General features: G+C 39.6%; 1 protein-coding gene across 13 annotated transcripts in view; it reads left to right on the top strand.

Annotated features, from left to right (window-relative positions):
* Positions 1–27,722, top strand: part of LOC124622653 (protein polybromo-1) — a 336,599-nt gene that overhangs the window by 101,277 nt on the left and 207,600 nt on the right. For all 13 annotated transcript variants that reach the window (XR_006980668.1, XM_047148440.1, XM_047148439.1 and 10 more), the window contains 3 exons: positions 11,923–12,092; positions 12,171–12,283; positions 19,397–19,495. Coding sequence is in view for 12 of the 13 variants with exons in the window: in XM_047148440.1 (XP_047004396.1) it covers positions 11,923–12,092; positions 12,171–12,283; positions 19,397–19,495 (382 nt within the window). In the remaining variant the exon portion in view is untranslated. The remainder of the gene's footprint in view (positions 1–11,922; positions 12,093–12,170; positions 12,284–19,396; positions 19,496–27,722) is intronic.

The following is a 27,722-nucleotide window of genomic DNA, read 5'->3' as shown; positions in this document are numbered from 1 at the left end:
GTTAGATATAACACACTTGAATTCACATTGCTAAACACATTTACTGGTGCTATGTCGTGCTATGTTGTGCATTACATCCAGTATAGAAAATACACCTACATCTTGACCAATGAAACTGTGTCACTTCAATACACGTTTGCAGACGGGTAACGAGAGAGAGTTGTGCAGATTATGGAGTTTCTACAGATATTGCCGCACACGCCACAGTAATATGATGTTGCATGCCCTCTACTGTTGTTGGGGGGTTCTTGATACACTGTCTCTCACTGTGCCCCAGAGAAAGAAGTCTAATGGTGTCAAGTCGGGACCGTACTGGCTATCGCACAGTACCTCCCCGCCCCATCCACCTATTTGGAAATGTCATATCTATAACCTCTCTGGCAACTTTTGCATTGCGTGCGGGACATCCATCATGTTGGAACCACATTAATAGACGAGTTTCCAATCCTAGGTCCTCCATGAGGAGCGCGTGGTTGTGTTGAAGAAGTGGTGCATATCGCTGTCCATTCAATGTTCCATGGTAAAAATAGGGACCTACAACACAGTTAGCAATGATACTGCACCAAACATTGACACTCCACTGTCATTGATGAGCAACTTGGCGAATCCTGTGGGGATTTCACACAGATCAGTAGTGCATGTTCCACAGATTCACATTACCATGATTTGTAAAAGAAGCCTTGTCCATAAACAATGTATTGCTTAGGAATTTTGGATTACCTTGCAACTGCTGAAGTGTAAAATGGCAGAATGCAATGTGGGATTAAAAGTCATTCCCGTACAGTTCTTGGTGCAGTGAGATACGGAACGGATGAAACCGATGCCGATGAAAGATTCTGCACGCACTACTGTGGCTTATTCCTACACCTCATACAATTTCTCGTACACCCACCAGAGGAATGTGTGCTACAGCGGCCAGAGCAGCAATTTCGTTTCCATTGCCAGTCACTGGCGCTGTATGTCAACGTTTTGTGGGAGCCCAGCTTCCTGCTCCCATGAGTGTCTTGCAGGTGTTGTCAATGGTTTGACATGAAGGGGTACTGCTGATCTGGGTAGCGTTCAGCATACAGTGTCACAGCTGCGGTTGCATTTCTGTGAAATATCTAGTTTTCTTCATTACTGAAGGCCGGCATATCGACTAGATGACAGCAAATGTAACAAGCCACAAGAAAACAGGTTTTAATGTGGTAGTGTTGTGAATTACGTTACAGTATGAGAGCAGTTCAGCAGACCAGATTAGTTGACACTTCTACACTGAAGGTAGAGCGTGCCATAGTGATACTGGTATATTTATGGCAGGATATAAGCGCCAGTGCAGGCAACCCCTTCCCTGAGCACAGTACTACATGCGATGCATTACGTCAGAAACTGTGACACTGTTACTATCCTTCACAAGCCACGTATTTCAGAACGTATGAGGTTTGGAGAAGTGAAACAAAGTGTGTTACCACTAATTGTACCTCTAGTTGTCATTTCACGACAATAAACACTGTGCGCAGCACATCCATCATTCTGATACCACATTATTTGACGCATTATAATAGGTGGACTGGTTCAAGTAAGATACAGCTCAAGAAGGGGCTAAACTATCCCCCTTTAGGAGTGCCATTAATGAGATATGGGCCAATGATGTGTTATCATACAATACCACACCATACATTAACACTCCACTGACGTAGTACGTCAATCGCATCACGATTACTGGCAGCGCGCGGTGCACTCTTGAGTCTCAGGACGTGCGCTACCTGTGCGCTTCATTTATTTCAAGCGTCAACTTCACTTTGCATTTTCTCGGGGTGTAATTTACGTATTGCGATGCAACCAACGCCATGATTTTTATGATTTTTTCCATGCTATTGATTGCATAGGAAATAATAGGGGGTGTCCATTTAAAAATACGCAAGTTTGTGTTGAAAAAAAGTATTTGTTTACACTTTAAAATTTAGCATAGTATTTGGTTTCCTAAGGCCCTGCCATACGTTCATGCTGGTGAAAACTGTTTTTGAATATCTATTGTTGTTCCAGATACATTTGAGGTAGCAGAGTTAGGTGAGACATCCGGTATAATGTTTCAAACTAGCAGCATGTTAAAGACTACTTGTAAATGCATTGCTTTGGTACAGTTTATGATAATAAAAGACAGTAAGTGACATATTCTTGGTTAAAGGCTTTACATATCACTGTGATTTGGTACATGCAACTGTTGAGAGCAATGAAAAGAAAATCTGTCATATCGAAGGGCATTCTTGAAGAAACTTAGTGTCAACAATCTTTAGGTAAGATAATAAGAGGTATTTCCTCTCGCTGGACACAAAGTAGACTAATATTTTCTCTGAAATGAGCACAAAAGTGAATTAGGAGATGTAAAATAACAAATTAATACCAATAATAAAACGTAATCAGAATAACATTGAACTTACCGTACGAGTGTCCATCCAGTTCTCCACAAAAAGGAATATATCTCTTTTCCAGTTCTGGATTCTTTCTGTCGAAATTTTCAACCATTTTGTTTTTGGTTTTTACATGTACTTCATCATTAAAGAACGTGTGAGTGACAGCTGTTATGATAGATACCACAAATGATGACGTAAGTTCCTTAAGGTTGCCTTTGAAATCATGGAATCTATTCTTTCGTGATATCGGATCTTACAAGAAGCAGGGATCCAGAAGAGGAGCTTTTATAGCTCTGTTACACTGAAGGCACGAAAACATATTAATTTTTGACTCTTTAGAAAACAGATCCACAATTCTTTAGGAAGTGTGAAAATTACTAACATTGATACTTTCCCAGTTTACATACTGGTATGTCAGGGCTGCTAGTTATACCACATATGTTACATTCAAATACACTTTTTAAAATGAGTTCATAATGTGATGACAGCATGGGAAATACAACTCCTTGTTCTGTTTATGTAGTGGTAAGGTACATGCCCCTTAAGATGGGGTTGGGTTGGATTGGGTTGTTTGTGGGAAGAGACCAAACAGCGAGGTCATCGGTCTCGTCGGATCAGGGAACGACGGGGAAGGAAATCGGCCGTGCCCTTTCAGAGGAACCATACCGGCATTTGTCTGGAGCGATTTAGGGAAATCACGGAAAACCTAAATCAGGATGGCGGGATGCGGGATTGAACCGTCGTCCTCCCAAATGCGAGTCCAGTATACTACCCACTGCGCCGCCTCGCTCGGTCCTTAAGATGGCCAGTGTTCGAGGCAGTTGTATCGCTGCAGAGATTTTGGACATTGTCTTCAATGCGTAAAGAACATTCGCTTGTTCTTTGCCAGAACCATTGTGTAATATTAGAATGTCAGTGAGCTGTTTACTGTCTCCAAATGTAGCACTGATTGGAAGTCTTTCTTCTTTTGGGTCATAGACATTTAATTCTGGTGACTGTTTACTATCCCAAAACATCATTCTTGAAAGCTTTTTTTATTGTTTCAGACACTTCTCCCCTTTTCTTCTGTCTGAATATTTTTTGAAGCAGAGCTGTTCAATATTGGGACCAGTTGCATATGCTGCCACCTGAAGTATGTATATAGAGTCTCTTACATCCAGCTGGCATCTATCCAAGACAGATGCTAATTTTTAAGTAATAAAATATTTGCTACATCATCTTGCAGCATTCTTCAATGAACTACTCTCAGAAGTATGTTGTCAGAACTCACCATCACCAACATCAATTTCATCTTAACGTGAAAAAAGGTTGAGTCATTAGGTGATGAAGTAAGTACAGCAGAAGATCTAGAAGTAGATGTTCTGTACTTTTGTTTCACTTGCCTTTTCTCTTCTTCCAATTTTCTCTGCCTTGCCTCTTCTTCTTTATCAGTACGTATTTGGTCTATTCCTGCAAGGCAGCCTTTTCGCCCTAGCTGTATCTATCGAAGTAAAAACGTCCCATCTTGTTCCATCTTGATTGTTTGTAGAGTACTAGCATGTGAACTCAAATAATTATCCGAAGTATTTATTAACTTCTCTTCACAATGCTTAAAAACATTTTGACACTTTCTTTGCAAATTTCTCCACTCTAAAAACAACTTCATAAGTTTTTGTGAATGATCCTGAATAGCTCTGCCAGAATTCTCTTTTTCTTACGAAAATAATGTATTTGCAAACCACAAGATTAGCACTTTCACTAACGGTTAATTTTACTTCCCTTATGTTATAGAATAAAACTTACAACATTTGTCTATTTAATGGTAATTTGTATCCAATTACTTGGGATTTTATCTTGCCTGTCAAAACACACCCTCCCTTGTGCTTCATTATTGATGTAACATCTTAGACAGCGAATGGGAAATATGTGTGATACAAATGGTTCCGTCAAACGGGGTAATTTCGGGCACCGGGGCAAATTCGGACATGATGGCTTATGTGCTCTTTACCACTGCATAGAAACAAAGAGTTACTTATTTTAACGTCCATGCACCGGTTATTTTAAGCGCAAGATTGCGTTTATTGCTTTCCACAACTTTTATTTTGCGTCAGTTGTTTCCCTAGGTGAATAATTGACGAACAGTTTCAGTGTAAAAAATCCATGCATTATCGTAAAGTGGAAACTTTCTATTGCTGCGCCGATCGGGAAGATATTGTAACTGTAATTGTCAATGTGCTCAGTAGCTAACAGCATTGAGACAATTTCTGTAAAAGTTTGTCGAGTTTCTTGTGCAAGGTTATAAATTAACGACAGTTTTTGTAAAACTGTGTACTGTGTGGGGTGATTTTGGACAATGCCAAGAACGTATAAGAGCAGGAGGCTACAGTACGGTGTAATTATGACACGGTTCTTTTAGATAAAGCTATTCTTGATATTCAGAGGGGTAAATTACCGTACAAAAAAGCATGTGATTTGTATGGTATTTCTATATCAACCCTACAAAATAAAGTGCAGGAAGCACATCCGAAAAAAATGGGAGGACAGCCAGTACCAAATGAAGAAGAAGAAGAAGAAGAAGAAGAAGAAGAAGAAATGTTACAGCAAGGTATCTTGAGTGCTGCACATTGGGGATTTCCCTTTACTAAATTGGATATTAGATATTTAGTTAAAGGCTGCCTTGATAAATGTGGCCGAACAGAGAAGAAATTTCATAATTCGCCAGGAGAAGAATGGGTGCATTTATTCCTCAAACGACAGTCAGAAGATTTTTCCGTTCGCTTAAGCGAAAATATTAAACGAGCTCGTGCAGAAGTGAACAAAGAGACTGTTCAGATGTTTTTCTCCAATATCAAGGCAAAACTGGAAAATCTCCCACCTAGCAACACGATCAACTATGATGATGAAACCAACATGTCAGATGATCCAGGCAAGCAGCAGATAATTACAAAACGAGGGAGTAAGCATGCTGAAAAAGTGACTCATCAAAATCTAGTGTCTCAATAATGATGGCAGCTAGTGCTGATGAAACTTCCTGGGAGATTAATACTGTGTGCCAGTCCATCACGCATTTTTAACCTGTCAGGAAGTTTCATATCAGTGCACACTCCGCTGCAGAGTGAAAATCTCATTCTGGATGCTAGTGCTGATGGTAAACTGCTTCCTCCGTATGTTCTTTACAAATCAGATCATTTGTGGGCACGTTGCAAGAAGATGGACCACAAGGAACCCGTTTCAGTAGGAACAAAAGTGGATGGTTTGACCTGCCAGTATTTGAAGACAGGTTCTTTACAATCGCTTTGCCCTATTTGAAGAGGGAGACAACTTATCCAGTCATGATTGGGGACAACTTATCCAGTCATGTGTCTTTATGTGTTATTGAAGAGAGTGAGCGGAACAATATTTCATTCATTCTCCTTCCCCCCAATAGCACGCACCTCCTCCAACTGCTCGATGTAAGCTTCTTCAGGCCAATGAAAGTAGCGTGGCGAGCTGTATTAACTGATTGGAAGAAACACACTTGTGGGACCATTTCCAAGGATGCCTTCCCATCTCTTCTGAGGAAGACACTGACTAAAATTTCAGCGAACTCCAAGGAAAACATAAATGGTGGATTTCGCGCCACGGGCCTAATCCCTTTTGATCCAGATCATGTCTTACGAAAATTGCCTGATAATGAGGAGAGCCAGCAAAGCAGTGCAGACACGTGGTCTTCCACTTTTGAATAAATGCTCAAAGAAATTCATTATCCTCCAAATAAGCTTGGTAGCTCCCACCGCCACCGCAAACTAGATGTTCAACCTGGAAAATCAATCACTGGCTGAGATTTTCAAGGAAACGAAAACAGTGTTGAAACATGTGACAGTGCTTCTAGTACTAGTGAAAGTGAAAATGACACATCATCCAATGAAGTTTTACTGCTGAAAGAAGAGGCTTTTCTTGTTGCAGAATGCAAATATAAATGTGGAAACAAGGAGCAAACTAGGCAGTATGTTGGTGCTACGGAAGTAAGTGCGCAATTCTTGCGCCCACACGAGAACAGTAAAAATATATTTGTGTTTTCTAATGTCCCCGATGGAGTCACAATAAAAAAATTGCAAATTTCGAAAATACTTCCAACACCAGTTGAGAAGAGAGGAATGTTCATTTTTCGAGAAGATGTGCTTTAGACTCAAAGACAATCGTTTATTTGAAGTGTCTTCAACTTAATTTAGAATGATGAGTGAGAAAAATTATTTTGACCTTTTAGTTAAATTACTTTGTTTGTTTCTGTCTGTTTCTAATATTTCATTTAAGAACTGTAAAAAATTTTAATTTAATTTCTTGCAAAAAAAAAACTTATCTTTAATATATAAAATTCATTATATCATTCCATATCCCTTATTCGTAACAAAGGGCTACCTTAAAACATGTAAAATGTCACCAAAATCAAATAAAAAACGTGTATAGTTAAAAGAAAGGCAGTAACTGTCCTAATTCGCCATCTATATACTGTAACTTCAGACAGAGATTTAAGACGCATGTGTCCGAAATCACCCCAATCCACGGGGTAACTTCGGACACATTATTTAACTGTCTCAGATAAATATACCTACACATACACTTTCTGGTTCTGGGATATTTTATTCGTTACACATATACCCTACCACTTCCATAACAATCAATTTAATCTAACAATATATATGAAAGTTACAGTCAAAGTAATGACAAAACCATCCGAAATCACCCCGTTTGATGGTAACAAATAAACAACTGATCATACAATGTAAGCTTTCACGGCCGGTATTGTCTTCACTTAAAACTTCCGGGCTGATAGGCCGTGGTCGAAGTATAAAACTGTCTCCTGACGTTTCGTCTCCGACTGCGGGAGACATCCTCGGAGGTAAAGCAGCGAACTGCGAAGAGAACTCGACAAAGCGATGATTATATAGGCAGTAGAGAGGGCGCCACAGTCGATCACGTGGCGTCGGCTATGAGATTGTCTCTGGTAATGCCAACATTCTCGATTGAAAGTAATCGATCGTCACGCTTGCGGTGCAATGCTGACATCCAAATTTTATCCAGTTTAACACCTTCGTCTTTCCTGTTAAAATTATTACGATGTTTATCAATCTCGATAGCCTCTCTATACAAGCGTGCATAATAATGTGAGGTTTTTGATATGACGCTCGTCTCGCTGAATTTTATTTCATGATCACCTTCCTGGTAAACATGTTCTGCTACGGCCGATTTATCCGTGTGACCCAGGCGGCAATTCCTCTTATGTTCAACAAGATGGGTGTTCGCACTTCTCTTTGTGGTGCCGATGTAAACCTGTCCACAACTACAAGGAATTTTATATACCCCCGGTGTAGCCAAAGGGTCTCGTGCATCTTTTGCCGACCTTAAAAATTCTTTTATTTTTCTCGTGGGTCTGAAAATAGTTTCCACCCCATACTTGCCTAAAACTTTCCCAATGCGGTCTGTGATCTTACTAATGAACGGAAGAAAAACTTTGCCCTTGGACGACTGTTGTTCGTCATTACTCCTGATTCTCTGCCTAGAGCGAAGTGCTCGATCTATATCCTTGCTAGAATAGCCATTCTTCACGAACGTTGACCGTAGGTGTTCAATCTCATTTTTTAAATAAACAAGTTCACAAAGTTTGTACGCCCTGTCTACCAAAGTTTTCATTACACCTCTTTTTTGTCTAGGGTGGTGGTTTGATTCTTTGTGTAGATAACGATCAGTATGTGTGGGCTTTCTAAGCACCTTATGGCCCAACGTTCCGTCCCGTTGTTTAATCACAGACACATCCAGGAAGTTCAATTGCCCATTCCTTTCCGTCTCCATAGTGAATTGGATTTTCGGATTAATTCTGTTTAAATGTGTTAGGAAGGCATCCAACTCCTCTGCTCCGTGTGTCCATACTACGAACGTGTCATCGATGTAGCGACACCATCTGGCTGGTCTCTTACTGGCAGTCTGCAACGCCCGTTGTTCAAAAGTCTCCATAAATAAGTCAGCCACAGCAGGACTGAGAGGACTGCCCATAGCCACCCCGTCAATCTGTTCATAAAAGTTATTATTGTATTGAAAGTAGGTTGTGGTGAGGCAGTGTCGGAATAATGCCACAATATCGGTAGGAAAAATATCCGCTATGCATAAGATAGCTTCGTTTACCGGAGTCATGGTAAATAACGACACAACGTCAAAACTGACGAGGATATCATCCGGGCCCACGCTCGTTTCCTTAACTTGTCAATGAAATGAGCTGAATTTTTAATATGACTGTCCGTCCTACCAACATAAGGCTGCAGCATTGAGGCAAGGTGTCTAGCTAACTCGTGTGTTGGTCCGCCTATAGCGCTGACAATTGGCCTCAACGGAATCCCAGGTTTATGAACTTTGGGTAAGCCATAAAGTCTAGGTGGATATGCTTCTGTTTTACAAAGCAGCTTCTTATCGTCGGAGCGGTGTAATGAAAACTTTGGTAGACAGGGCGTACAAACTTTGTGAACTTGTTTATTTAAATGATGAGATTGAACATCTACGGTCAACGTTCGTGAAGAATGGCTATTCTAGCAAGGATATAGATCGAGCACTTCGCTCTAGGCAGAGAATCAGGAGTAACGACGAACAACAGTCGTCCAAGGGCAAAGTTTTTCTTCCGTTCATTAGTAAGATCACAGACCGCATTGGGAAAGTTTTAGGCAAGTATGGGGTGGAAACTATTTTCAGACCCACGAGAAAAATAAAAGAATTTTTAAGGTCGGCAAAAGATGCACGAGACCCTTTGGCTACACCGGGGGTATATAAAATTCCTTGTAGTTGTGGACAGGTTTACATCGGCACCACAAAGAGAAGTGTGAACACCCGTCTTGTTGAACATAAGAGGAATTGCTGCCTGGGTCACACGGATAAATCGGCCGTAGCGGAACATGTTTACCAGGAAGGTGATCATGAAATAAAATTCAGCGAGACGAGCGTCATATCAAAAACCTCACATTATTATGCACGCTTGTATAGAGAGGCTATCGAGATTGATAAACATCGTAATAATTTTAACAGAAAAGACGAAGGTGTTAAACTGGATAAAATTTTGGATGTCAGCGTTGCACCGCAAGCGTGACGATTGATTACTTTCAATCGAGAATGTTGGCATTACCAGAGACAATCTCATAGTCGACCCCACGTGATCGACTGTGGCGCCCTTGTACTGCCTATATAATCAGCGCTTTGTCGAGTTCTCTTCGCAGTTCGCCGCTTTACCTCCGAGGATGTCTCCCGCAGTTGGAGACGAAACGTCAGGAGAGAGTTTTATACTTCGACCACGGCCTATCAGCCCGGAAGTTTTAAGTGAAGAATAAACAACTGACTGTGCACCACGTGGGCATACTGAAATGCAGAGGTTACTTCAGCGCAACATCTGCGAATATTGAGAAAGATCATGTTCCTCGAGAGAGTTTGCACTTGGATCAGCATAGGTTACAGTGTTTTGATAACAACGAAATTTTATACAGCCATTTTTTAGAGTCATTCAAACCGAACTGGAGGGTAGGCACTCAAAAATATTGAAGTCCAAAAATAAGGGATCACCCTAATGTAGATGCTCAAGGAGAACTTCAAATCAGTAATTTTCACAAGCAGCCACAACTTGTCTCTGAAAGTATATGTGCAGGGACGGCTGAAAGAGTTCAGGAAGGACAGCTTAATGTTATTGGTGAAGGATCACACTGCAGTCTGCGTACTGACAATACAAGGTGGAAGCTACTATTGTACTGACAGTAGGATCTGTCCTGATCACGGAACAATATTGGCGAGTGCTGGACACCGTGCAGCAGTTTTTGTGTACTTCCAAATGTGGAGGGAGGAAAGATAGACCAAGTGGCCTGTGGTAAAACACCATTCGACACCAGGATTATTCATCACTGTTGTTGGGTGAATGACGGATACTCCTAGAGGAAGTGGAGAAAATGCTACAAACTGATGTGGGTGCAGTTTAGATGTGACAATAATATAATTTGCATCCAGTGAAGGTATGTCAATTAAAGGCACTAACATGTCGAAAACTTATCAAAAAGTGTCATTTGCAGTACAATTAGTTGTAATTAAATATCAGTTAATGATATATTGGTGTTCAAAGCCTTCATTACACTATAAGTTCAGAGACATGGATTTAAACTGAAACTTCGTACATATAGTGTAGTGGGTAGAGGTGTGAAATTTTACTTGAAAGGTTGCCAGTTTCCATGTTGCTTTCTGCATATATTTTTTAAATTCATTTTCATGTTTTGTAATAGGTTCTGGAATTTTCTTATAAATTTAACAATATTGTGTTCTGTAATATTCAATGTTATGTATACAGGGTGTCCCAGGCGGAATGGTCAATACCCTGGGATATGACAGGAGTGATCATTTGAAGAAAAAGAAGTCTAGTAAACAAGGGCTGTAAAATGATTACCTTAAGAGCTATGAGTACTTCATCATCTATACTGTAAAACAAATATCTCCTACTGCAAGCTCTTTGCTTTCCATATTTTGAGAAGTAGTACTATGGACCAAAACAAGACAAAAATGCCTAGTGAACATAGACTGTCCAGTGCATTGCTTAGGAGCTATGAGTACTTCATCTTCATTACTGTGAACAGTTTGAACTTGTCACTGTGTTTCTCAAACCACTCCATCACACTCCTGGCCTTGTAACACCGTGCATTATCTTTTTGAAAAATGCCACTGCCATCGGGAAACATGATTGTCGTGAATGGGTGTATGACATCTGCAACCAGTGTAAGAGACTCCTTGACCACACAATGCCTTGCTTGAGTGTCACTGCACCCACAGATGCCCATGTGAATGTTCCCAACATGTGAATATTGGGAATATTCATATGGGCATCCATGAGTCCAGTGGAGTGTAATGGAGCCACCGCCAGCTTGTCTGTGTCCCATGTATAGGCTTAGGTTTTAATCTGTGACACTGGTTTTTGAGAGTTATATCAAGCTGCTTTGGCAAATTGATGTTTTTAGTTCTGGACTCACGTACCATAAATATAAAAAATGTTGCAAAAATCTGATAGGCATGTGGTTTCCTTGTGAGATGAGAACAACTTACTGAGCTACCAGAAAGAAATAAAAACGAAAGAGAGAAAGAAATATGCAAATAAAAAGAAAAGCAAGAAAAAATAGATTGGCGAAAACACTTTTGATTTGGAGGGTTTGGTAGTTGTAACTATTTCCTTGGCATAAAATGTATTGGCTGTTGGGAATTGGATACTAACTTTTGTTTAGGTTTTGTGAGTGCAACTGTCAACAAGGGATTTGCTTGCTGCTGCAAGTATTCTTGTTAATTAGAAGAAACAGAAAGTTGTTAGGGTGGTATATCATTTATGATGATATTCAACAGGTGCCACTTTCCCATGAATTTGGTGTAATTAAACAGCAATTACTGTTAGCTGAAGACTTCGTACTGCCTCTCCAAGCCTCTGAAGCCTCCATGTTCATATTTTATAACATATGTATTGTATTTCCATAATGTATTTTTATATATTTATTATAAATACTTTGATTTTCAGGAGTAAGAGGCTTAGAGGGTCCCAGTCTTTATCTGCCATTACAGCTGCCTTAAGAGATGAGGAGGAAGAATCTGAAGATGAAGGCCTTATAGAAGAAGATACTGCAGAGGACACTGACAATCCTCGTTGGCAGTTGTATGAGACCATAAAGAACAATACAAATAACCAAGGTAAATTATGGTTTATGATTCTGAAATTGGTATACAAACTTCTTTCTTTTGTTTACTGTTGTTTTTTCTTTGTTGTAGGCCACCTCTTAAGTGAACCATTTTGGAAATTACCATCAAGAAGATATTATCCAGACTACTATAAGGAGATAAAGAATCCTATATCTCTTTCTCAGATTCGAAAAAAGCTTCAGGTAAGGAACCTGGTACAATGTTTGCCTCTGAGATCATTTATTGCCATTTTGTGTGTTCTTTAGGTACTGGCAGTTGGATCGGAGAGGGGTATCGCTTTTTGTGTCTGCTGATAATATGGATGACTTTTGAGGGGAAAAAAGTTGTTAGCAGGCAGCATCTCGGGAATGTATTTGTACTGTCCCTCAGACATACAAAGACAACAAGCATTTGGGAGCTCACTTTGGTGTACATTTATTTCCTTAGCATCGGTGCAGCCAAAATGATTTGACCCAAAATCTAAAAACCTCTAGTGGGTCAAGTGGACCACTGAAAAATGCAGTTGTCAACTGACAGTAAGAGTGTAATCGATCACAGGGTACATCCATACCAAAATACACGAGGGTTGGAACATTAAATAGTGGCAACAATTTATTTACAGCTCGTACAAAATATATGTGTGTTTCAAAGTTTTACTGACCTTCAAAGTAGTCACCAGCATTTTGCCCCTCCACCAACAGAAGAAACCATTCGTGATTGGTGGGCTAGTAAATAAGAACTGGAATAAAAAGAAAATGAAGAAGACTAAATCTGCAAAAGATGATTGAATGCAAAATGATCAAAACTAGATGATGATGCATTGAAATGGATTTAAAGACACTGACAAAATGGCATTGAAATTAGTGTGAAAATGATTCAAATACACACTCGTAAGCTAGTGTTACAGTGGAACTTAACAGACTTTAAGGGCGGAATTTGTTGGTGCTGCAGGTTTATGAAGCATCATGGACTTAGTATACGAACCAAAACCAAAATATCTCAGAAAATGCCACAAGAGTATGAAGAGAAAATACTATTATTCCATCGCTTTATTGTTCAACATCGAGAGAAACCCACGTGTAACCAAGCCAAATAGTGAACATGGACAAAACTCCTCTGATGTTTGGTGTGCCAAGCAACAGAACTGTTGCCATGAAAGATGCTAAAACTGTAATTATAAAAACAAGTGGACATTTATAATGCACTACACTGTTGTCCTTTCATGTTGTGCCGATGGTATTAAACATAATCCAGTGAACATTTTCAAGCCCAAAACATTGCCAGAAACTTCTGAAATGCCACCAGGTGGTGTTGTTAAACTACGTGACAAGGGCTGGATGGACTATGCTGGTATGAAATTAGGGATTGAGAGAGAAGGAAAGGTGCTTTATTGAAGAAGAGTTCTCTAGAATAAATTTCTTTTATTTGACACCTGTCGTCACAAACTTGTGACCATAGATGTGAAAAAAGAAGTTTGTTGTAAATTTTTGGGTCACAGTTCCATTCCTGACCGTGTCACAGCTTGTGAATTCTTCTCTTCTTGTGCTGGATCAGTTCAGTGTCGAAAAATTCTGTGAAAGATAAATTCAGACAGGGAAATACATAGCTTGATGTTTTTCTGGGAGGATTTACTTCACAATCGCAACTGCTTGATGTCTTGATAAATAAAATATTTAAAGTGTATGTGATAGAGGACTGGAACAAATGGATGATGGATGAAACCCACCATGAATTCACACTGAAGGGAGCCTTAAAACGACTTGCAATCAAAGAAGTGTGTCAATGAATAAAACAGTCATGGTCTAGAGTGAGGGAAGGCATTATTGTTAAATCTTTCAAGAAGTGTGGCATAAGTAATGCTCTTGATGGCAGTGAAGACCATCCTGTATATGTATAGGACAACGAAAATGACGAAGAAGAAGAAGAAGAAGAAGAAGAAAGATCAGATGACAATTTTCAGGGATTTTAAACTGGCTTTGCAATCAAATAATAAAAAAGGTTAAAAACGTCTTTTTTTTTTTTTTTTTTTTTTTTTTTTTTTTTTTTTTTTTTTAAAATTGCTTAAAAAATTAAGGTGTGTGTCAATTAGAGATGGGGGATGCACTGTTGAACTAATTCATAGAGTTGAATCTTTCAAAGGAGTGAACAATCAGTGATTCAGAAAAAAAGAATGGTAGCTCCAAACGTTTCCCACGGCAGAGAGAGAGAGAGAGAGAGAGAGAGAGAGAGAGAGAGAGAGAGAGACGGAGCATATCAGCGGCGCCTCTGCTGGTCACAGCACAGTGCACGCCACACAACACAGCCAGCGCCGGCCTCTGCCCTGCTTCTACCTTGGCTGCCTGCATTGTGCAGTGCCCCATTGGATTTAGTGTTTCACATATGCCGTGCCGTCTCTGTGCGTCGTCTGCCGCGCGCAGTGTCTGGCGCAGCTTGACTTCGCATCGCACTCTGTCGGCGATCGTTTCAGTCGCACGTCCTGCCCTCTGGGCAGTTGATGCGAGCAACAGGACAGAGAGCCACCTAGCGGATAACATAGGAACTACTTGCAACAACCTGCTTGCAAGAGAACAGACGATTTGTCTCGGAGCGGGTGAGTTCACCGCTCCCCCCACCCTCGGAACTCGCCCGCTCAACGCTCACCCCACCGTCTCGACTCTAGCCAGAGCGTTGAGCAAAGCGACTCAGGTGTCACTCTGGTCTCTGCGGTCTCGGCTCACGCAGTAATACAGCTCGCGGCTCGACCTGCACGACTCAGCGGCTCTGCATCGGAGTTCGTCTCTACTGGATATTGTTCTTCGTAGTAATACCGCTACGTATATTACATTATTATGTTATGTATACATCATTTGTTTTTATTTTATTTTTATTTGTTTAAACTGATTAGATTAGGTTCCTGATGACTACTCTTACTATAGGATTTTTGTTATGGACACTCGAATTTACGCTTTAATTACGAGCGAACCGATAAACGTATCGCAAAATGTGATACACCAATATTTTCCTTGTTTTATTCTGCGTAAGGCTATATGCAGCACTTTCGTTTTACAGTCAAATTTATAGTTTTTTTCTTATTCGGGTACGGATTTTGCGATTTTAGGCGTCTTCGGAAGGAAACGTTCACTTTAAAAATATATGGCTTGCGATGTATTTGTATGAGGTTAATGAAATTTTAATACATTGTAGCCAAATATATTGTTAATGTAAATCTCAAGTTACAACATTTTCCGATCACCCAAAAAACCACGATAGTGCAAAATAAATCAATAATCAAAAACTTTGTCATATTGTGGAAATTTCAATAAACAATACAAAATTCTTACTCATTATCTGTGTTACTTCAAAATAGGATCAAATAAGATCAAAATACAGGTATAGTACTGGAATAAACCAAGTTTAAAGGGCAATGTGCCTTCCATTTATTTTCTATTGTAAATGAGTGGTGAGTCATGAAAAAGAGCTAATTCATTTCAGGGAGTGAACAGTTCTGATCCGATCTCTGAAAAGAACAGTTTTGCCCATCTCTAGTGTCAATTGCTCTCATGATCTTGCCACGTAGAATCAAAACTGAAATATTTAGGAAGAAAAAGGTGTGGGAGATCAGTCCCCAAGGGATAATCTTATGCGGAATTGGGGGGGGGGGGAAAAAAAAAAAAAAAAAAAAAAAGATACAAATCGATGCAGCTGCATGAATGTGACATTCAGTGGTTAAGAGTGCCTCCTGTGTTGACATATCCACTCAGACGCAGACCAGCAGATACATCCTCCTGTAAGTATAATTGCAAAGTAAACATTACTTCCACAATAATCAGTTGCAAGCAGACCCGTCCAACAAAGTACTGAGGGTGCTAAAATGCAAACTACACCACAGCAAAGAGTGGCAGTATCAGCAATTTATTGCTCCTTTCATAATTTTACAGTGTTATAGTTTCAGTCAGCTTAGTACAGGGGGAACACAATTCATAGGGAAATACACATAAATAGACAGATGTGTTTAATGGGAGGACAGGACAATGATTGGCTCTTATCCTGTTGAAGGAACTATCCTGGTTTTTGTTTGGAGTGTTTTTGGTGGAACATGAACAACCTTAGACAGGATGGCAAGACAGGAGGAGCCTCCACCCTCCTGAATCTAAGGCCGGTGCCTTAACAAAAGTATTACCTCAGTCAGTTACACAAGACATGCAGTTCTCAGACATTTGAACAGACTTGCAACAAGTCAGCTTAATAACATAAACAATTACTGTGCATTGCTCATTTAGCATTTTGATGCTTTTCACTGCACACCAACCCCACAAACTTGAAGAGGACTCTAGGGCCACAACTGTTATATCTCCATATGCTCCCTTCTATCTGCCTGAGAAACTGAATCTATATCCCCATATGAGGTGTAGATGCTGAAACATTAATATTTTGCACTAGCAATTACATTTTTTTGTATTAATAACCCCTACTGTGAGTTTTCTGTGTAATCTTTAACTGTATAATGTGCAGCATTTGAGAGTTATGCTTTGATTGTCTTTTTAAATAAATGTATTTTAGTTATCTCTTTCACACTCTTGGGGGATTTTTTATTTAGTTTAAATCCTTGGATAAAAATGCTGTTCAGAATTATTTGTGCATTTTGCCTTGATATATCAAACGATGGAAATTCCCTGGTAGAATAACAACAATATAAATAGGATAGATTACCACTCCTAACATTGAGGAGGCATTGTGCGGCAGAGTGGCACATTTAAAAGTAGACAAAGCTGTTGGAGAAAATCCTTCTCCAGATTTGGAAAAAAAGAGACAAACTTTCATACACGCACAGCTCACACTCATTGTCTCTGGATACAGAGGTGCAACAGGAGTGAGCAGTGATCTCACTCCTGCTTGGGGCGGGTAATGGTGAAACCTATGTGAAAGGAGGCCTGCGACTGCCTCTGCCTCTGGTAGCATCACAGGCTGACTGCTGAAGTTACAGACGTGATGGCACACACAGCCCTGGATGGAGATCCCAGTACGAAATTTTTGTGGAACTGGATAAAATTTGGTAAATTGTGTATTTTACGCAGATTATGTTACACTGGAAAGGAACTGAGAAGGATGAATAAAAAATTTAAACATTCTTCAGCATTTTCACTCATACAACTTATTTTCAAGATGGTTACTTTCTTTAGTTTTGGGCTTTCGTGAAATCTGCGGTCATAAAGTGTGATCTAATGTCAAAAACACAGGTTTTATATCACTTATGGAAAAACAGATGTCCAGAAGAGAACATTAATAAGGAAAAGAAATATGCATTTGTATTGAAAATGTAAGTAACTTCTGTCTGATGTTCCTTATTTTAGAATAATTGTTTGTGAAAAAATTTTCCCAAAATATGACATACTTCTAAAACAGCTTCTGTCACTCTTTTTCTAAACAGATGACATATTCTATGCTTGTTTTGACTGATGACCCATCCACAGAAATAATCAGATATGAAGTCTGTTGTAGGAAATAAACTAGTCACTCCTCTCAACCTCCCATGCCATACATCAGAATCTAGGCAGCAAGGAAAAAAAAAAAGGGCAAGATGTAGAAAAAACCTCTACAGAAAATTTACTCTCATACTGAGGTTGAACCTGAATGTGTTGAGGACACACATGGAGAAACTGAGTGTTAAGTTTTAAAAGTACCAGTAAACCTGTTGTGAGGAGGTGCAATATTCTTAAAAAGAATGAACCCATCAGGGAGAGGGCTAAAAGTGGTGTAGCCAACTTAGTGACGTATCTCACCTCTCCCCCAACCAAAGCTTGCATACAATCACTTTAGTGGTCTATTCCCTTCCCACAGATCACCTTACATGTTTGTACCTGTAACACTTTGAAAATGTTAACAATATATGTTGAACCAACCTGATTGAAGGAATTTTTGATAATACGTCAGTAGAATATTAGGGGCACATTCCCTCTCCCTTAATAATGTTGCCTGGGTTTCCTTACATGTATCTTGTAGTGTGTTGCTTTATTGTTGACAGCATCCCTGTCAGCAATCATAGGAAGTGTCTCTAAATCATTACACGTGTGCGGAACATAAACAGTCCTTGTAGCGTTCCCAACTTTACCTTTTTCATAGTGATTTGTATCAGCATCATCCAGTGTGCTCTGAGATGCTTGATTTTTGGTAGGTGCATCCCTATCACTATGCTAAACTAAGAAAGTGGTAAGCTACAGACTCTTATTCAGTCCTCTTTTTCAGAGCCTAGCACCTTTCTGATTTTCAGTTATTTTGATACTGGAGATGATTATTTACATCACTCTCTTGAGGTTTTGAGCATAGTAGGATATTTCCACACAAATTACTTGTAAATTTGGAATTCGAAGTTTCTGCTTTAATTTTGAGTTCTGTTGCACCAGACAGATCAGCTATTTGGAATTGTTTACTCTGTGTTGGGTTTAATCCCTATTTTCCCCAAATAATATTAGTCAGTGTCACACATATTGATGCAAAGTTTTGGGATATTGGTAAAAAGTAAATTTCCAAGCAAGAATAAGGGCACAGTGTAACAGCCATTCTCAGCTTGTTTTTATGTCAAACTGTAAGCAACAGTTCATATATAAAGGCACAAAATAAATGGTCTATGTGACTGCTATGGTCTTCAACATTTTGAATTAGGGTGGATCACTATTAAACAGACAGACGAGGCATTGAGTGGCAGACAGGAACATTTAAAAGTGCAGTGAAAAGTACACAAAGCCGTCAGACACAATCCTCCTTCTCATTAAGAAACACACACACACACACACACACACACACACACACACACAATGTTTATACATAAATAATGTAGTCTACTTTTAAATGTGCCATCTGCCTCTCACCATCTTTTCTCTGTTGTAAGTAGCAGTTGATCCTAATTCATATTGTCTTTCCCAGATTTTTCACCATGGTCCTCAGATTATTTTGTGTATTACTTTTAAATCCAAGAGGGATGATGCTGACTTGCGTCAAGTAGGAGTGGCAAGTTTAAACCCCACTGTCTTAACACACAGGTTATGCTGAAAGGGAGGCAGTTTTTTAATGACAAAAAATTCTTATGTCTAAGGAGAAGTGTACCTATCTGTTCTTTGATATGGGTTAAATGTTCAGCTCTGTAAAGCTGTCTGAAGTATATAGGGATTGATGAAAATCTTTTGGAAATTTTAAATAATGGCAAAGTTAATAATGTTTTTCTACATCAGTTTTACAGAAAAACTTGCATCTGTGAAATTATGTTTAAGAATATCTTAAACTGATATTTGTGTTGTAGTCATTATATGTAAATTTGGATTGTTTTGGAACCATTGTTTCAGAGAGGCGAATATGGAACAGTTAGTGAAGTGGCTGGTGACATGAATATCATGTTTGAAAATGCAAAGAAGTACAACAGGGCTGATTCCCGTCTTTATAAGGTTTGTAATACATTATTTACAAAGAAATTGTATATTCAGGTAGCAGAACTCTTTCTTTCTTAAACAACTAAATTTGGTCACATATATGAAATGCCTTTGGTAGTAAGAATAGCTTCAGTGTTACATAAAAATAAAACAATAATCGAAGTAAAGACAGCCAGTTGGAATGTGCACAGTTGTGAAATTTAAATCTGGTGTGTGGGTAATTTTGAATACTGTATTGCTCCATCCTCTGCATTGTGACTTGCTTGTGTCCTCTTCGGCATGTTATTTGTGAGGTGGTCAAGATGTTACTGCTCAACCTGCATGACTTTTCCAATGGTGGCCTTTCTGAGAGGTAGTGCAGTATGTAATGAGGATCCCTGTGACAGTGCACTGCAAGTTTCAACTTAATGTCTAGCACTCTCATGCTTGTTAATGTCAACAAATAATGAACAGATTCCTGCTTCCAGGAGGAAGGCTTTTACGAAGTGGGCACAGTGTACTTGTGTATTATCATCCTGAAAGACAAACCTGTTACCAAAATGTTGGACTGGAGAGCTGGACAGTAGGTTGGAAGAGCCTTTCAGGATGCAGCCCAGTCTATCAAATAACTGTATACACATTAGTTTCCTTGGGCCTTTCTTGTACTTTCAGCACGGGGTAAGCCCTTTTTCTATGAATTTGGCAATGTTACTGGTAGAGGTTGACTAGAATACTCTCTTTCAAATTCTGAAGGTGGCAGGGGTAAAATACAGGGAGTGAAAAGCTATTTACAATTCACACAGAAACCAGATGGCAGTTATAAGAATAGAGGGGGCATGAAAGGGAAGCAGTGGTTGGGAAGGGAGTGAGACAGGGTTGTAGCCTCTCCCCGATGTTACTCAATCTGTATATTGAGCAAGCAGTGAAGGAAACAAAAGAAAAATTCAGAGTGGGTATTAAAATCCATGGAGAAGAAATAAAAACATTGAGGTTCGCCAATGACATTGTAATTCTGTCAGAGACAGGAAAGGACTTGGAAGAGCAGTTGAACGGAATGGACAGTGTCTTGAAAGGAGGGTATAAGATGAACATCAACAAAAGCAAAACAAGGATAATGGAATGTAGTCGAATTAAGTTGGGTGATGCTGAGGGAATTAGATTAGGAAATGAGACACTTAAAGTAGTAAAGGAATTTTGCTATTTGGGGAGCAAAATAACTGACCATGGTCAAAGTAGAGAGGATATAAAATGTAGACGGGCAATGGCAAGGAAAGCATTTCTGAAGAAGAGAAATTTGTTAACATCGAGTATAGATTTAAGTGTCAGGAAGTCGTTTCTGAAAGTATTTGTATGGAGCGTAGCCATGTATGGAAGTGAAACATGGACGATAACTATTTTGGACAAGAAGAGAGTTGAAGCTTTCAAAATGTGGTGCTACAGAAGAATGCTGAAGATTAGATGGGTAGATCACACAACTAATGAGGAGGTATTGAATAGGATTGGGGAGAAGAGAAGTTTGTGGCACAACTTGACTAAAAGAAGGGATCGGTTGGTAGGACATGTTCTGAGGCATCAAGGGATCACCAATTTAGTATTGGAGGGCAGCGTGGAGGGTAAAAATCGTAGAGGGAGTCCAAGAGATGAATACACTAAGCAGATTCAGAAGGATGTAGGTTGCAGTAGGTACTGGGAGATGAAGAAGCTTGCACAGGATAGAGTAGCATGGAGAACTGCATCAAGCCAGTCTCAGGACTGAAGACGACAACAACAACAACAACAACAACATTGTTAGAGGGTGGCTGGATGCCCTTCCTGTTGCCACCCCGTATCCCCCCTGGGACAGAATTAGTGTACCCCAGCTGTCTGCGTAGAGTGAAGCCATGAAATAGTGTGAATGTTTTAAAGTGTCTGCGAGTCATGTAACTGAGGCGGGACATGGAGACCAGCCCGGTATTCACCTAGTGGGATGTGGAAAACTACCTAAAAATTGCATCCAGGCTGGCCGACACATCGGCCCTCATTATTAATCTGCCGTTGCGCCTACCCTAGTCCAGGAAGCAGCACATTAGCATCTCGGCTAACCTGGCGGGTATGCAGAGAATTTTCCACCCTAGTGATATACTAGATTTTCCAGTGCGATTGATAAAAGCGTATTTTCGTTTGTTCAGCCATGTTGACAATCCATTCATATGTACGATATTTTGAGAACAGTCAGCTACAGCATCAACTTGTGGACTTAACTAGGTTATTCACTGAAACATTGCACGTAAAAATGGTATTCTCTCTCCAGCTGGAAATATGAAAATAAGTTTAGCTTGTGAATGCTATGTTGCATTGTTGAGGTAATCATTTATTGGAATAGTTACATGTGCTGTGTAGTAAACTTCGTGTATTTATTTGTATTGCCAGGTATAAATCTCTTTCAAGATGTGTAAATACCCTGAGAGTTAAAATTCTGTAAATAAATGAAATGATAAATGCTGTTACTGTGTAGAGCAGGCATTGAGTGGGCAGACAGGCACAATGAAAAAGGCTGCTAGGTATCACTCAGCTATCAATCAAAAGTCCTTAGTCAGACCTATACATCAACAAATTTGTACATGCGTTAGGGCCCCCACCCCCCTCCACACACACACACACACACACACACAGAGCCACTGTCATCTAAGGGCCTTAGCACCTGTAGACGACAATGTCCATGTGTATGCACATTGTGCCTGTTTGAATATGTGTGTCTTTGTTGTCTGTGTCTGATGAAGGAACTCTGATAGCTGAATAATGTCTTTTCATTGTGAAGATAGTAACTGTTCTCGAAAGAACAGATACTGTTGATGACCGTGCAGCTTCTCTAGAATAAATGATAATTAATTGAAACTCGTAGCTGCTGACAGGTGCATGCGCAAGTAATGAGTGGATGGGCAAATATCTATTAGGTACGTTACATATGTAGAATTGTGGACAGTTGAGAATGTGCGTCTCACAGGAAACGTGCAAGGGATAAGTCCCTGCAGTCACGCTATTCATCTGTGTCCTCAGTGGCTCAGGTGGATAGAGCATCTGCCATGCAAGCAGGAGATCCCGGGTTCGAGTCCCGGTCGGGGCACACATTTCAGCTGTCCCATTGAGGTATATCAACACCACCTATCGGCAGCTGAGGGGCAGCTGAGGGTTTCAATTAATTACCACTTTTCCATTGTGCTTGTCTGCCACTCAAGACCACCTCTATGTGGTGAGTAGAATTTATTCTTTCATTGTTGAACGTGGTATTTATTCACTGTCAAGGTCTATAGAACTGTCACAGTGATTTACTTCTCTGTTTACAAAGAGAGCATTGCACAGTTAACTTACCAACACTGGTAGTTATGTAATTCCTTTTCCAGAGCTTGTTTGTGAGGAGTATAGATCTCACAATCACTTTATATTGTGAATATTTTAATCCACTATTTTTGTATGGCAAATAATCAACTGTATACTGTTGCTCAGTTAACAGTAGCCTCCAGTTGCAACAACCAGAGTGCAGATATGTGCCCATCGTGAGCACATCTCCTAATTGCTCTGTTGTATTTTAAAGCTTTACTATTTAGTGCATAAAGTGTGTGTAGTTTTGTGTAAAAATTACTTTGATTTTGTAGTTTACTAGCCCCCTTTTCCTTTACTTTTAAACTGACCATCTCAACATGTCTAGCTAAGAAACTAGTAACGATATCATTTGTGTGATGTAGGGCTGAAATATACAATAAGTTTTTGTGAGTCAGTCACTGCATTTCCTTAAGACAATGTGCCTGGTTTGTGTAAAATCCTATTTCAGTGAATAACAAAAATTCTTTCATACACTGAAGGCTAAACGTTTTGAGCAATTCGAGGCTCATTTCTTGTGGTATTTCACATAAATACATAATACGATTTTTGTGTGAAGATGCTAAAAACTTTTATAGATAGGAAAATACATCCACCATTTTTCTGAAGAGCCTGAGGAAGAAAGCCAGTACTTAAATCAGAGCCAGAAGGTAAACAGTAAAATGTGCGTTGTATTAGATAGATAAATGGCAGACCTATCCATCTTTGAAAATTATTCTATGGCAGAAAGTTCCCAAGTACAAAAGCTAGAGTAATTGAAGACTTCATCACAAAAAGATCCTTGTCAAGCATTTACATTTTTCAAGAGAGTGAAAAAACATTCTAAATAGTTTGATAACCCCTTGCCATCAATTGCTTTTGTTATGAAGCCTTCAGTTGATGTGAGGTTTGTGTCCAAAGTTCAAAATTTGTGAATTTCTAAGGGTCGAAACTGCTGAGGTCATCGGTCCCTAGACTTACACACTATTTAAGCTAACTTACACTAAGCACACACACACACACACACACACACACACACACACACACACACACACACACACACAAAGGGAGGATTCGAACCACTGGTGGGAGGGGCCGCGCAATCTGTGACATGGCGCCTCAAACCGCATGGCCACTCTGCGCAGCTTTATCGTGTTGAAATGAGCTTGGGCCACCAAAATTCATGCTTGTTTGATACAACTGCAGTTGATAATACAAGGTGTCTACGACCCGGGACAACCGGGAGATCCGGGCAAAACCCGGGAATTTTTTCATCCGGGAGAAAACCGGGAAAAACCCAGGAATTTTTTTGAATTTCGGGAATTTTTGATTGTTTTTGTTCTCAGTTAAATTTTTGTAACTTTGACTGGTAAGAACCAATACTCTAACAAAGGATATTACTGTGTCTTGCTACTGCAGAATAATACTGCAGCCATAAAACGTGAACGAGAGAAAAAACTAAAATAAAACTTTAATTGCAAAGGAAATGTGCCATATACAGCAACAATACACAGTGCTCATACAAGCGTCTGCCAACAGCAAAATGTGTCAAAGGCTTTAGGAAGACTATGCAATGCTTCGTAACAACAAATTGCCTCCGATGAGCATGACGCCACAACTGTTAACATTAGATTTGTTTTAGCAGTTACGAGTGGGATCATGTGCATGCACAGTAGAGTGGCATCTCCTTCCGCTTCCGGTTACAGAAATGTGGCTGTTAGCTGTGTAAGCAGTCACAGTATAAAAGCAGCTAGGTACTACCGGGAAAAATTTTACTGGCACGCTCAAGCTGCCAGATTGCGCAGCAGCCCTGGATCTAGGCGTGCATGGGGAGGGGGGGGGGGGCAAATTCATATAAACCTTGTTTCACAAAGCGCCTAGCATCCAGCGCAAGTTGGTCTATCGATTATTCGTCCCTGTCGGTTTTTGAACATTGTTGAACACATTCTAAGTTGATTTGTGAATGAATCGTAAGTTGATTTGTGAATGTGTGCATAGTGTACGTGATGTCTCTGTCAGTGGAATCCTCGTCACATCTAGAAATGAACTTTCCTGCAGACAAAACGGGCTATACGGGATGAGCAGAGTATAGCTGAATGAAAGAAAGGCAACCACTGTCTGATTATGTGGTTGGTAGGGTTTGTGAACGATGAGCGTTGTTGCGATTACCAGCAAAATTCATAGATTCAGACTACCAGAGTGTGAATAAACGACTAACAGGAATAACGGGTAAGAAAGATTACGTATTATCTTCTTGGTGTATCCAAGAAAATGAAATTTTGACAGAAAATTTTTGGCCAGATCGCTGCTATACTAGCAAGGGCCAGTTGTACGGTCTCCGGCTGGCAGCTGCTTTAAGGTCTATTCTGGAAGTAGCCCGGAAAATGCATTGTACGAACACAGTACGAACACGTAACAATGCCTAACCGGAGAATAATTGCGGGATAACTAAACTGGTGATTCTGGCAGAGTTAGTGAAGTTAACCGGCGAATAACTTTTGACATTGGCAGGAATAGATACAGAATTAGTGATGACAACATTGTTTGTTAGAACGAGGAAGAGAAGAAACGGACACATCACACAAATTATGGAAGAATAAGAAAATTTCAAATTTCTATAAAAATTTCGCACTACTACTTTTCGATCTCATGCTTGAGAAACCGGAGCGTATGAATGAAGTGTAAAACTATTTCCTAACGTAAAGCTTTTTGCTTGTAGTAGGCCTAATAGGCATTTGATATTGGCACTTTGTGAATTATAATCTGCCATGTTATAAAAATGACAATTTCTGCCAAAACAGTCTCGTTTATTTGGCATGTGTTACAATTGCTGCAGTATTATAAAGGCCTATTTTGTTTTATCTTGCAGGCAGTGACAAAATATATGTAATCAGGTCGAGAAACCACACCCGTCTTGGGCCTATTTGTGATTACAGCTTTTTCAGTATTAGACAACGACATTTCAATTTTTCAAGTAGCAAAATGTTTGACGAACTTTGATGAGGTAAAAGATCCTTTCGCAGAAAGGAAAGCACGCCATGTAAAGCTGTAGCAAGATTAGAGAGAAAAAAATTGTAGGAGCTAAGGATTGAAGAAATGTGTACTGTCTTGCTTGTCTCTTCTCTTTACTGGCTTTATGTATCCTATACTTAATTTTATGTCACACAAAGCAGCAAGTTGTTAGCTAATAGGGAATAAAGAGTGCAAATTTTCTGAAGAGCTTTTTTTTTAAAAAGAAAAAAGAGGGGCAGGATGTCAAACCGGCCGACTGGAAGCAGGAGAGGCACCATAGGACATTTTAATTTCCGCTGTCCTGAATATAGTTTGATGGCATCCAGTACAAAATATACACGTTTCAATTCCACAGACCGAAATACAGTGACGTGCGATAGAAGAATGCTGCGTGAAGAGGTGTGGCGCTGCACTTTGGCACACTTAAGATCAGATAACATGTCTTACAATTCCTTGGACACGGTATGTTTTATGTACCAGAGTCTTCAGAAAGATGTGCACTACAAAATGAACGTATTTTTGAAAATTCGATTTTTAGAAAAAATTTTGACGTCCTATGTCAAACGCTCGAGGGACGCCACTATCTACTATTGCCACGGTTCGGAAATATCGTAGATACGGGTCTGATGTGCGGAGCAGTCTGAGTTATAATAGGGAAACGGGTAATCTCCATGTGACCCGTGTTTACATTTAGTGATTTTGCTGTTTCCTCTTTGTCTAGTGCACTCACATCAAATGAAAACAAAATTGCTTTCTTTGGCCGGGAGCTATCATGTGAATTAAAATACATTCACATAATTACGGAAGGCTGAAATACGTTATTAGTTTCAGATTTTATTTTATTTCCACCTTTCTGACAGTCGAGCTTTAATTGCCATGCAGAACAATGAAGTTATATTTATCGGTTTGCTGGAAGAATTTTCTTGTATTAATCTTTTTCGCTGAGGCAGTCAATATATCTGAAACAAAGGGTTTAATTTCATACTATTGGCAAGTTTCAACTGTTCGGTGCATTTCAAGTGTACGTTTTCATCTTCTAGCATGTATGGCATTATGACATAACAAAGAACCAGACATGAGATAACAAAGTACTGGTACCCAAGGAAATTTACATCCCGAAACCACATTGAAAAGCTTAATATCAGGTCGATGCCGACTTCACTGGGAATCTGGGACTCATTTAAAAACCAGCTGTTTGATGACGAGCCACTTAGAAGAATTTATAGCCCAGAAGATCACACTTTTATGTTGTTAATAAAAAAATTACTGGCACATTTGTGTGATACATCTTAAAATGTAATGCGTGCATAAAAGACCAACATTGTATGTGAAAGCTTAGCTTCTCTTGCAGCGAATTGGCCTTAGAGACCAATATTATATGTGAAAGCTTTGTGTTTCTTGTAGTACCATTATATATATTAATTTAAACCATTAACTATTCCTGTTCGTGTGTTCGCGCTACTTAACAGTGATGTTGCTATTGGCTTGCCACACCATGTGTCTGAAACTCTAAATATCTGCTGTCATTGGCTGGCGAGATCATGTGACATGAGCTATGACTGCCTTACAAATACGCATCGCAATCTCGATTTCAATGCTTCGGAAAGTAACATGCGGTGTTTGGTGGAATTCGAATTTATACTGTCGTAATACGAAAATATGCAGCGTACACGTTACTGCACATCAAACATCTTTCCAAAAGGTGTTTCGTTTTCTAAAGCGCCGGGAAATACTACACCCATGTATAAAACCATAACCATTCAAAGGATTGATAAGTTATACAGATACGAGAGAAAATATACTGTCAATTAACAGGGAAAAACTATGTTTCCATCCGGGAGAAAGTATATTTTTAACCGGGAAATCCAGGAATTTTTTTTCCTTCTCCATGTATACACCCTGTAATAAGTAAATA

Source organism: Schistocerca americana, chromosome 7 (assembly GCF_021461395.2).
Source record: "Schistocerca americana isolate TAMUIC-IGC-003095 chromosome 7, iqSchAmer2.1, whole genome shotgun sequence".
In the NCBI taxonomy this organism is placed as follows: Eukaryota; Metazoa; Arthropoda; class Insecta; order Orthoptera; family Acrididae; genus Schistocerca; species Schistocerca americana.
Note: the sequence above shows the minus strand (reverse complement) of the source record. Positions and strands in the feature narration are given on the sequence as shown.